At 32.9% G+C, this 13,400-nt stretch overlaps 1 protein-coding gene across 6 annotated transcripts in view; it reads left to right on the top strand.

The window, feature by feature from the left end:
• Prosap (SH3 and multiple ankyrin repeat domains prosap) overlaps nt 1-13,400 on the top strand; it is a 382,041-nt gene that overhangs the window by 261,949 nt on the left and 106,692 nt on the right. For all 6 annotated transcript variants that reach the window (XM_072521080.1, XM_072521079.1, XM_072521081.1 and 3 more), the window contains one exon: nt 3,437-3,608. In XM_072521080.1, the coding sequence (XP_072377181.1) occupies nt 3,459-3,608 (150 nt within the window). In that variant the 5' untranslated portion in view covers nt 3,437-3,458. The remainder of the gene's footprint in view (nt 1-3,436; nt 3,609-13,400) is intronic.

Below are 13,400 nucleotides of genomic sequence, written 5' to 3'. Positions count from 1 at the left end.
GTTTCGTTGCATTACATTTAAAATGCCACTGGGAAGGTTTTTTAACAACAACGTCACTCGTCTTTCTCCAGTCTAATATCTGCCAGTCTTTACCAAGTCTCAGCACCTTTGAGTGTTTTCCAATTATGTCTTCATATTCTTTTCTGTTTATTACAACGTTCTTCTTTTTTATCTCCCTTTCTATCATACCGAAAATCCTATCTGGTGGCAAAAAGGAATGACCAACAACAGGAAACGTAAACTCCACTTCCTTGATGTGACCAGGTGCTTCATAAACCAACCAGTAGATTATCATAGACATCATCGTGCTATTTTTGTTCTGTCCACCACATCCATCTGCAAATAGGTGAACTTTTTAGATTTGATTTTTAAAGTTGAATTTTATGAGAGTATCATGTACAGCAGAGGCAACAGCATTTGAATCTTTTGGATGGTCCAGCCACACATATGACGTCACATTTGTAGAAGAAAGATGGGATTTCAAATTTCCAGCCACGATGGTGAAATTATAAAAATTTATTTGCTGTGAGAAATAAACCGCCTGGTCGGGAAGCTTTGGCAAAGAAAGATTTTTTTGACAATCAAAAGAAAATATTTGTATGTTATGATTTGATTCATTTTTTAACAAAGAATAAAAGGCTTTAGCTCTTAACGTATGAACTCTCTGCTCTGTTATAACCTTTAACTTTTCTTCTTCTGAATTTTCTTTTCTCAAAATTTCCTTCGCTCTGAGACACGCAGAACAAGCATCTACTAAGGGAGTGCCGAATGATATGTTGTAGTGTTCATTAACGTATGTTCGGAAATATGATAACTTTACGGAATGATGTGGATGACGTTGACAATACATTCTGTAAAGCTTTGTAAAATTCAGATCACATGGTAAATACAATCTAGTCGATCGTCCTCTATTATAATGACTCTCTGCACCGTTCAAACGCCCCATAAATGTTTGGATAAATAATTTTATTGAATCAAATCTACCTTTTGTTGTATCTCCCCCTCTTCTCTCTTTTGGTATTTCACCCCGGATAACAAACGTTCTTACAACACGCTCTATTCTTTCAGAACTTAAATGAGTTATTCCAAGAAATGCTGTCTTGCATACTCTTAAAAGTCCACCCTCTACTGTAGGAACAAAATATTTAATTGAAATTCCATGTAGGTTTGTACCTGATCTCTTGGGCTTTTGACCTTCACAAAATTTCAGCAAAAAAATATCTTGTTTTATTTTGTCAGTTGTTGAATACAGATTATTATGGAAACGCTGAATGTCTCGCATTTTTAAATCTATACAACAATACACTTTCTTTGTATGGTTACAGGTGGGAAAACCGGGTAAATCCTTAGGTTTATGCCTAAAAATATTGACAATAAGTCCCAAACCTATCTAGTTAATTGTAGACACCTCTTACCTCTTAAGTTTCATTACATTTCGTTTCCATTTTTCTGTTTGTACAACTCGTTTTCTCCCTTTTCCTTTTTCACAAGGTCTAATATGCACATGAAGATCCATAATGTTAATTATTTGCAATAAACTTGGTGTTTTTAGTACTCAAATAACAAACAGTGAAACCGGTAATGGCGAATGATGGAATAATTGACATGTGCACATGAGACGTGTCATGTGACTCAAACAATGTAAGCGATTGGCCAATTGCAATTACACAGTTATGCAACTGGCATAGGCTGACAAATACATAGTTTTGCGTCTGATTCAAGATTTCTAATGCCTTTTTCTTAGTAAATACCTTACTTTGCTGCTGAATTTTTACATCAGCAGATAGCTAGAACATGTGACAAATAACTGTCAGCTAAAACTCAATTTTTACAATTTTTGCAAATACAGAGTTTTGCATCTAGCGGACTCAAATAGATTATTATTAGTTATTTTATTGATTTTACCTTAACGTGATTTCTTTTACTCAAGCAAGTATCAAAGAATTCAAATCATACATACTAACAAGAAGTAAATAAAATAATATATGTTAGATTTATTTATGACAAAATGAGCATTTTAAATTATAAAACAGTTTATAAAATTCATCCTCAAGAATTTCTCTCCAGTCGTCCCTATCCATCGCCTTTCTCCGCCAAGCACGTATTCCCATATTTCTCATATCTTCATCGATGTTATCAGGGAACCTTGTTCTGGGTCTTCCTCTTCTTTTTTGATCAATGGCTCTATCAAGGAGCGTTTTTCTAGCTGGGTCATTTTGTTCCATCCGCGTTACATGTCAAATCCACCTCAGACCTCCTATCTTAATATATTTTACGATATCAAGTTCCTGGTATATTCTATAAAGTTCAAAGTTGTGTCATCTTCTCCACACTCCATTGTCATTCACTGCTCCATAGATTCGCCTTAGTATTTTTCTTTCGAAATATTCTAACATGTTTTCATTATTTTTTGTTAGAGTCCAGGTCACTATCCAGGCTACTGTCCTTGTGATTTGAATTCGACTGTTAAGGAGTGTTTGTGATGCTCAATGTTTGTTGTTTGATATTAGGATGTGTGTGTTTATGGGTTATTGGTATGTTGGTATAGTTATTGGTTGTGTGTTGTCGGCTTTTTCTCTGGGTGGTTATATGTTTATGATTGTGAGCTTGGTGGAGGTAAAGTGTATATGTGGTATATATATTTATAATAAGAGTATATATATTTAGATGATGTATGTGGGTATATGATAAGTGTATATCGGAGTACATGTGAGTGTTGTGTTATGTGTATATGTGCGGAGTTGGGTGAAGGTTTGGTTTATTGAGTTATTATAACAGGAGGTAGATATTGCGTACCCATATAATGTGTTGGACATTTGGTTGAGATAACGGATAGTGTCACTCCTCTATATTAAAAAGGATCATGGAAGTGAAATGAATTAATGATTTCATGTTCGAGGAATGAAGGGTCGTATGAAGGGATTTGTATGGGTGAGTATACAAGTTGGGTTTTTGTTTGAAATTTTTGGGTTGTGTTTTGCGGTGTGAGCATCTTGGTGAGAATGCAGGGTAAGCTCCATTACAGTTGGGACATTCTGGATCAGATATCTTGGGATATGCAGAAGACCTGTGTTGTTGTCCACAGAATGAACAGATAAATCTTTTTTTCGGCATTATTTGCTGAGATGTCCGCTTTTGCAGCACAGTATTTTAGTCGGACCGGAACGGAACTGTTAGATTTTGGAACCTCACAATTTAGCCGTTTTCCCTCGATCTTGATGCCATTCGAAAATGCATCGGCGAATTTAGATTCCCAGTTCGTGAAAACTGTGAAGTATTAGGTAGATTACAAGTGAGATACTGATTTTTTTTCGGTGCAAAAAGCCGATATTAAATTCAGTATTTGAATATGTGTCTGTACTGACTTCTGGTGGTTGGCTTATAGCATGGGTGATTCTCTCTTTCGTTTATTCTTAACAATTTAAATTTGTTGCAGATGTGAAGAACTAGCCCGACTGATGGAGGAGGAGGACGAGAGAGGCCCCGAGGAGGGCCACCTCTTGGTCAGGATCCATGTCCCCGAACTTAACGTCCAAAAATGCCTCCAATTTCCTAGGGATCAATTAGTCTGGGATGTCAAGCAACAGTGTCTGGCTGCGCTACCGAAGGTAAGAGTTTTATTTCTTATTAAATTATGAATACGAATTGATATATATATATATATATATATATATATATATATATGTATATATATATATATATAATATTTTATTTATATTACTGAGTTATAAACGAGTATTGACATGAACTTTTTAAAATAATTAGACGATATTATCAAATGTATTGTCAAAATTTACCTTACAATGATCTCTGATATTTTTGTCTGTGATTTATGCCTTAGAATAACTCTTAAGTCTTCCACAATATTTTAAACAACGAATTTTCCCAATTTTATCATTAGTTTGTCTCTTTTATATATGTATACTGTTTACTCAACGATATTTTTTTTGAGTAAGCAAAAAACATATTTTTACTAATAGGAATCGTCGTTCCATCATTTCCAACGTTCTATATTTCTCCAGTTCCATATTCTTAGTTCGCGAAAAATTAGTTATTTCTCTAAAATTCAAAGAATTATCTGTAAGAATCACAGCAATCCAAATTGTTGCTTTATCATCTGGATTGTTATTTCCACAATGATTTCCTTGAAACTTATGGAATCGATTTATTATAGATTACAAAAGGCATATTATACGCGAGTAAAACACAATAATCTTGCAGATACATATAAGCTGTAAAAGAACAACTGCAGCAGGATTCTGTACGTTCTCTCTTCTCTGCTCTCCCTGTTCTCTCTACTCAATACACAATATACAGGGGAAGCTTAGTATCTCAAAAAAGTAACGCAAAACAATTAATAATACGTCAAAAATTATGAAAGTAGATAGAGAACTGCTAAGTATTTATAAAATAGCTTATCTAGCACAAAATTATCAGGAAAGTGGACATAACCATTCTTCATCTCATAATGGAGGAAAGTATTGAAGACAAACATAGAAAAAAGAACAATTTTTTGGTACTCATATACAGTAAAAGGTCCTTTTCTGAATATTACTTCGCACACAGTTCGTTTAAAACTTGTTGTTTTTCACACTAATCTACGATATAAATATGTACTGCTAGCTGATATAAATCACTATCAAAATACCGTTGATAGCACCTTGTCCTTTATTTATACGGAAAAATGATAAATGATAAATTCACCTTGAAAAGAACAACAACTGCATTGTTTGTCCAAAAATGTATAAATACTATCGAAAATTACATATTCGTTGTACAAATAGTTATAAGTTTGTCTGTGTCAAAGTGTTTGAGTTAGTAGTTTCTGGAATAAGGCTTCTATAAAGTTTTAAAAAGTTATGTAAATGTGTTAAAATAAATTAGAAAAGCAAGTACACAGTATTATATCCATCATTCTGCATAGGAGTATTTATTGTAAGTAGATATCAACTTTTCCAAATTCAGATATCAAATACAAACTGTATATTTAAGCATTTAATTTTTTTTATTTACTCAAAGATAGCCGCATCAACCACTAAGGTTATTAGAGGAAGGACATGCACAGACAAGATATATAATATGTTTTATATAATAATAGTTTACAATTTGATATACGGTTTAGTTGATTTGAAATAATTTAACAAACATCCTTTGGCTCTGGTATACTGGTATACAAGAGTTATGTATTTCAACTATTAAGGAAGTGTTGGATTTAGTACAAACCGGGTTGGCCTCTTTCTTGAAGATATGCTTTTGTATAAAAAGAGTATATAATATTTAGAGGCGGTTAATAAAAACTTGGTCTGTACTATTTCTTATGTGTCTTTGTGTTGTATTGGTATCTTTTCAGTTTGTGATTCTAAGAGTTTTTAAATTTAAAGCTTCCAATATTCCAATAACTTTCAAAACCTTTTTACCATATTTTCTTTGAGCATTTCAGTCACTTTCTTTTTGTCCATCATTTACAGGTTTCCTAACTATCGAAAACCGTATCGTGTGAATAGACCCTTACGCGAATAAAAAAAATAACGTCGTTCCTAATAAAACCAACGACATTTCCACCTACATAAACCACGCTTTCAAATTTACTACCCAACAAACAAAACAAAAGCGTGGAGGGTTTTTGTTAACAAATTTAGTGCCGTAGTTCTGAGGTAATAAACTAACAAAACACGAAAATGCTTTGTAGGGCTATTAATGTGGGTCTTTTATTGCTTTTTAAAACGTCGCGGTGTGTTTTGATACGCCGAAAGATACAAATTCGCAAAAATGTGGGATTTCTATGCCCAAATCTTATAAAAACATTTTCAGTATGCGCCTTTTAATTGTAAAGTTTCACTATTAGTTTCACACTCAGTGTTTTATAGTTTATTTTTATGAACGAGAGAGTAATTAGCATAATTTTAACTGGTAGCTCCGACCACTCCATGGGCGTGCTCAAGATTAATTGAAAAATTACTTTGAATAATTGTAAAAAATAAATGAATTATTTCAGTGTTATAAAGTGTTATGTGTATGTAAACAAAAGTGACCTCTTTTATCACACACTATATTAGAACTGACTGGCCTACATTAAAAAGGGTTTTAAAAAATTCACATTTTTTTTAATTTTTAAAAATTACAAAAGAGAAAAAGAGTTTTTAAAACCGTCTAAGGTATGTTAAGTAGATGAATAAAAATATTAATATAAAACTTACAGCTACTTGTTACAAATCCAAATCAGATTCAGAAGATGAACTTTCAGAACCAAGATTTATAATAACTGGCTCGATCATTTTATCAGTAATATTGTCCAGCTTCCACATTTTTTCCTCTTCTTTAATAGTGTGATTTACTGCCTTTTCCCAGTTTTCAGGTTTTACATTATTTACGGCCTCCAAAAACAACTGTTTAACATCATGAATTTTAAAAGTGGTATTTTTTCTTGAAACTTCACTCTTTATCTGTGCCCATACCAGTTCAATCGGGTTTAATTCACAATGATATGGTGGGGATCTAAGTACTGTCATTCCACGATTTTTGGCAATTTCATCAATTTCGTATTTTTTAAATTTTTCTTTATGAAGGGCACACAACGAATAAAGTTCCTTTCTTATAGATCCGGGATGGTACGTAATATTTTTTGAACTCAGCCAATTCTGCAAGTCTTTTTTTAACCACTTGGTTGTGGGCAGTCCTTCTATAAGTCTGGAGTGATAACTTGCATTATCCATTACTATTACACAGTTCTTAGGAAGAAGATCTATCATTTGTTCGAACCATTCTTGAAAGACATCAGCGTTCATGTCTTCATGGTAGTCACCGGTACGAGTTGATTCAAAAGTTAATAAACCACCTTCAACAAAACCGTCTGAACTGCCAATGTGTACTATTATCAGCCTGCGTCCCTTTCCTGATGGTGGGTTTAAACCAGTAGATAAGTTATTTACAAAAGCGTGCCTTTGACTTGTAACAGTTTCATCCTGCCAAAATTTATTTGGTGTATGACCCTCGTTGATCCATGTTTCATCAAGATAAAATATTTTTCTTTTTTGGTTTCTCATTTCCTTTATGGTTCTTAGAAAATGTCTTCTCCATATGACAATATCGCTTCTTTCTAATAAAATAGACTTTCTGGGATTCTTTTTCCAGCGGAAGCCTATTTCTTTTAAAAGTTTCCATAACGTACTTCGACTCATTTCTGGGTAATCCTTATCATCTCGAACTGAGACAAGAACTTTATCCAATGTTGGAAATTCTTGTCTAAAGAAGAATTCATGCACTTTCCGTCGAAGTCCTTCTTTAAAATGATATTCTATTTGAAATTTTGGTTTCCCTGGAGCATTACGTGGCATTTGAAAACTACCACATTTCTCTTCTTTAATAACTCTGTAAATCGTAGATTTCCCAACACCAAGTGTACTGCTAACTAACTCAGCGGTCTCATCAACACTTTCACATAAACGTTTGTCTGTAAATGATTTAAAACAATTAAATATTAATGTTTTTTCATTAACTGTTAGAGGACCAATTTTTCGGCGTTTACACGGCACTTCCAAATTTTCCATAACACTAGTATACACAATAAACTGCACCTTGCAACTGAAGTACCTACTTTTAGTGAACTGTTAAGAATTTTGAATACGCCACTTGGACCTTCCTACAAAATGGAAAAACCCACTATCACATTTTCTGTGGAATAAGTTTAGAAGGTAATTATCTAGTCAATTACTGTCGTAGATTCCTGGAATTAAAGAATTAAATGTTTGATTGTTGAAACCCTTACTTCGTGGAATGCACTCATTTCAGATAAAATAAAACGTTTTATTTTATCTAAAGAATTAAACTTTATTTTGCAAATAGGTAGGTACTTATTAAACTTTTATTGGTTATATATAACCAATAAAATAAACATCTTACATTTCTTGCAAATTCATTAGTACCTGTTAACCTCCATCACTCCGACACTGGCAACCTTATTTAGGGATTAGTAACCCTCACAACTATTGTATTCTATTCTGCTCCAACCTTTATACCTGGTGGTCATACTCAATTTAAAATTGTTTTCCTATATACTTCTGTAAACTTGTTGACAAATATCTGTTTTTCATTGAGTCACCCGTATCAACAGTTTAGGGATTTGCATACATAATTTATTGTTTTATTACTCTCTCATACATAAAAATACACTATAGATATTCTTCGGGCATATCATTGCTGCCTGGTACCTTATTATTTTTAATTTTTGAATTACTGGATTATTTTATGACATATCGAGTAATGGTCTTATATTTAAGCTGTATGCACATCTATGTTTGATGAATTTTCGCTAGATTTATCGTTTACAGTTGACAGAAGTTTTCCTTCCAGGTTTAAATATTTTTCTCGGCATTACTAATAATCTCTCTGCTGTCTTGTTGAAGAAAGTTTCCTGTTCTGGCTTGGTAATCAGCCTTGATCCCTGAAATTTCTGTTAAGAATTGTCTTACATCATTGTTTTTACTATTATTTCTATATCTCTGTTGCTAGCACTTCTTTTTTTCCTTTTCATTACTTTCCTTACCTCTGTTTCTGTCTGTTTATACCTTTGAGTGCTGTTGTCTGATAGATTTTAGAGCATGTTCCTGATGCGTATGTCAAAGTTAATTTTATATTCTCCCATGCAGAGTCTATGTTGTTATATTCCTTTGTGTTAGCGTTATCTATGTTCTAAACGATTATGATTGGACAACGAAATAGTAGAAGAACTTGAACTAGAACATGAAGAAGAACAGGCGTAATGAACTGCACAAATTATAGAGGCGCAAACATAGACTCATTTCAAACGTCAGGAAAGAAAATAAAATGGATCGAAAGAAATAAAATGTGCAAAGACTCAAAGATGCAACAATTGCAGAACGGACTCGAAAAACATCACTAACAGGCTTAGAAGTCCAAATGTAAATGAAGAAGTACAGAAAGATACAGACTCCTACTAAACTATACAAATCATTGTTTTACCGATTAATGCAAGATTGCAGAAAAGAAAAAATAAAGCCACAACGAGTCAACATTATTACCTAGTTTCAAAGGGACATATCGAGTTGCTAAAGCAGTGAATCCACACACAATTGTCGAAAATCTTATTTTGTCAGCAGCACTTGATATGGTTTCAATTATGGTCAGGAAACAGGAGGCAAACAGATTAAAAAACATACCACTTTTTGACAATACTATTCCACGTAGAATAAACGATATGACCAATGACATTCAAGAACAAGGAGTCAAAAAATTAAGGAACAGCCAAATTTTGCTTTGCAATTTGATGAATCTACAGCATTAGTGTGATTTAAATCAGGTGGCGGTATCACGGAAGAAATCTTATTTTGCAAAGCACTTCCTGCAAAAACTACTGGACAGTGGTTGGACGATATGTTTTTAGAAAGCACTTGCAACTACAATATTGAATGGAAAAACTGTATCGCTATTTGTAGCGTTGGCGCTAAAGTTATGACTGGCAAAAATAGCGGATTCATTGCAAAATTAAATTCGATATTGCCAAATATATCCCGGACACACTGTTTTCTTTATTGACAAGCTCTAGCTGCTAAGGTAACAACTTGTTTAAATGACGTGCTCAAGGAGGTAATACAATTTGTGAATTCTATCAACGGTACAGCTTTGCAAAGCTATTCAGAATCGTCTGTGAAAAATGGGCTCGCTTCATTAAAATCTCCATATCACACAGAGGTCAGGTGGTTATCGAAAGAAAAGCTATTACCAAAAACTCTGGAACTGAGAGCTGAATTGTTAATGTTCTTACAAGATGCAAAATCTGAATATGCTTATCGTTTTTCTGACCCTATTTGGCTCTTAAAATTGGCATTTTTGGCAGATATTTTTAGTCACCTTAATATATCGAACAAGAACTTCTTCTTTTTCTTTCTCTTTGTAAGCCATTCTGGTTGTTCATTGACGAATTAATACCTCTATTGGAGCTTGTCACTCTATCTTTTGCGCAATCGCCCGATACTTCTTCTGCCGATTGGTGACTTATCTCTTGCTATTTTAACGCCACAGGTGTCCTCCATTCTGCTTATATAGTTATTTCATTCTTTTTTCTATTTTGTGTTCATTCATTTATACACTGTATATTACATTTTCTTCGAATGATCGACAGAGAAGTGAAGACATATTCAGCATATTTTCTGTAAATCTTCTCAGTACTCTCATCTCTCTTGTTTCTGAGGCATATGTCATTATTGGTTTTACATTGGCTTTATAAATTCTTGACATCATCTCAGTGTTAATGTGTCTGTTTCGCCATATAGTGTTATTAAATCATTATATCAGTCTATTTGCTTTTTGTATTTGATCTCTCACTTCTTTGTCCAGGTTTCTATAGCTATACAGTGTAATTCCCATGTATTTTGGGATGGGATTGTCATATTAAATTTTTTTGCTCTTATGTTAAATCTGTGGACCAGTCTTTGCAGACTATCTTCATATTGGGCTATCAATATTGCGTCGTCTGCGTAACATAGTATTTTTATTTCTTTGTTTCCCATTCTGTATTCTCTTCCTTTGTTTTCATCCAAGGCTTTTGATGAACTTTGACAAGAACTTTTAAAGAAGATAAGAAAATATTTTAACAGCTAAAGATAAATTAATGTATATTTAAATGGGAATAAGCCACAATTAAAGGTTAAAATACGTTTATTGACGTTTCAATTTCCACTTCGGAAATCGTTCTCAAAATACTTAATTCGTTGTATTTTGAGAACGATTTCCGAAGTGGAAATTGAAACGTCAATAAACGTATTTTAACCTTTAATTGTGGCTTATTCCCATTTAAATATAAATTAATTTAAAATGCCACAAGAAAATAGCTTCAGAACAATAGCTAAAGATAAAGTAAAAGCATTTCATGCAAAATTTCGTTTGTGGTCAACTTCTCGACAAAACAATATGTATAAGTATTTTACATGTGTTTATAAGATTGTTGAAAATAATACAACAGACCAAAATTTTGCAGTATCGGCTCACATTCCTTGTATGATACAGAGCTTGCATAATTTACAAGAGCAACTTTTGATATATTTGACAATAGCTAGACGGATTTTAAATTTTTTTTTTGAACAAATCAATGGATGTGGATATAAAAAAGAACCACAAAAATAAAAGAATGTCTTCTAGATTTAGCTGCTGATGGTATGTTTAAAATGGAGTTTTAGTCGCAAAGTGTCGACGTATTTTAGATGAAAAGAAAACACGAATATGTAGATCAGGCAAGTGAAGCTCTTAAATTATTACTGCAATTCGCCACATCATAATTTTGTGAACTGACATTTTCTTCAATGGTAGACATTAAAACTAAAAAGAGAAGTAGACCTTTTTTTGTGCAATATTTTCTTTCTACGGCGACCTCCGAGTAAAGCTTTGCGATCCCCTTAGGTGTCGCGACCCACAGATTGAAAAACACTGTTCTACTAAATACATTTAATTACTTTTGTAGCTTCCTAATGCGATTTTTTCAAACTTCTAAGAATTGAAGAGAAAATTAAATACTCTTTGATGTGCCACTTGACCTCTTGTCCCATTTATAATTTTAATGATAACATTTACCTTTGGTAGGAAGTTAAATATCTTGGGGCCTTAAAATATTCACTTTGCCAAATAAACCAGTTTTTCCAACTTTTATCGTAATAAAGTCATTAGTGGTGGGACATTTTCAAATTGTCAACCTATACACCATCGATGTTTGCTAATATTAGATAGAGGATTACCCAGTGCGTTATCTAAAGTGGCTTGTTACAAAATTTATTTTAAAATAACAATAGGCGCCTCTACCTTTGAAAGAATGTACGATTACGATCGTTTTGTTTATTAAATATAAATTACAACACACTAACGTTGTTTAACAAATAAAGGTATGGAATAATATCGCCCTAGTCAGCGTGAAGTCACGTACGCTAATACATCATTGAAAAATGTACAATAATGGCATGGAATTCTTTTCACTGTCCTATTTGCAGATTTTAATTATTAGTTGATTTTTTCTAATCACATATAATATAAACTTTTAACCCTAGTAACATAAAAAAATTACAAGATAAAAAAGTAAACAAAAATTTGTATAACTATGTGATTGTAAAATATCTAATATTCTTTAACGCTATCACGTACAATGGCAATAAAAACAACTGAGATGTTCTTGATATGTTCTCATCAATGTTGGTATTTTTTATTACCTACTTCTTTTTTGCCTTTGAGATCTATATATACAGGCGAATGCTAAGAATTTTATGGGTACAAAAAGTTACCAACGATGAGGTAAGTTGATGCATAAGTATCCAAAAAGAATTACTACAAATAATGAAAGAGCAAAAAGTACAATACTTTGGTAAAAGATATAAATTACTTCTTATCATATTGAAAGGTAAAGTACAAGGCAAAATATGTGTAAGAAGACGTCTGAACTCTTGGCTGAAAGATCTAAGAGAATGGTTTGACCGCTTATTCGCAGAAAACCTTCGTGCAGCTGTTTTCAAAGCTTCAATTGCCATTTGGATCTCCAACCTTCAAAAGGGGATAGCGCAATGAGAAGAAGGCTTTTTTCATATCGGTGACTGAATCCTTCAACATTTTATTGACGGTTTAATGAGCAATTTTCTGCATTTAGTAAGAAGGGAGCTGGTCTCAATTTTCTTCATTTTACTAGTTTCTTTTAAAATTGTGGATAAATCTTTTCATTGTTAGTTGCCCAATGCATATTTGTATATTTGAAATCTATCAGATTCCTTGTGTTTAATGTAAGATTCATCATAAAGTTTCTTCGTCTTCTTTTTACATTAGGTCTTCTGACTGTTCTTGTTCGATCTTAAGACTATAGGCATGTTTGTGATGTTGATTATCAGCTATCTTTAAGGCTAAGCTTTCACTATCTATCCGTGTAACATGGTGGTTCCATTCTCGTTTCCCCTGTGTGCCCCGATCTTAGATTATTCTGTATTTTACAGAGATTCTTTTATTCCTGACGTTCTAAGTGTTGTTTTTGTTCTCAAAATTGGCTTTTAACTATGTCTCGATCTAGAGCTAATCTCCATTTTTACTTAAGGGCTCATAATGTGTACTTTATTTATGATAAACATCCAACATTCTGTCAAGTCAAAGAACAATATTAGGAAAAAGTTATTCCATAAAAATTAGAGAGTTTATTCAGGAAAAAAAAAAGGCTTGGAAGGTATGGCAGAGGACTCGATTAACTGAAAAAAAAAATAAGCTAAACAGGCTCACACAACAGTTGCAAAGAGAAATCGCTAAAATTAAAAACGAATCAATCAGTAAGTAGATAAGAGAACTAACTGATTTTAAATGGACCGATTACTCCTTCTGGAAGGCGGCGGAAAAGAGAAATAAGCCAGTTCAACATATACGTTAAT

Source organism: Diabrotica undecimpunctata, chromosome 1 (assembly GCF_040954645.1).
Source record: "Diabrotica undecimpunctata isolate CICGRU chromosome 1, icDiaUnde3, whole genome shotgun sequence".
In the NCBI taxonomy this organism is placed as follows: Eukaryota; Metazoa; Arthropoda; class Insecta; order Coleoptera; family Chrysomelidae; genus Diabrotica; species Diabrotica undecimpunctata.
This window is presented reverse-complemented; position numbering and strand designations above follow the sequence as displayed.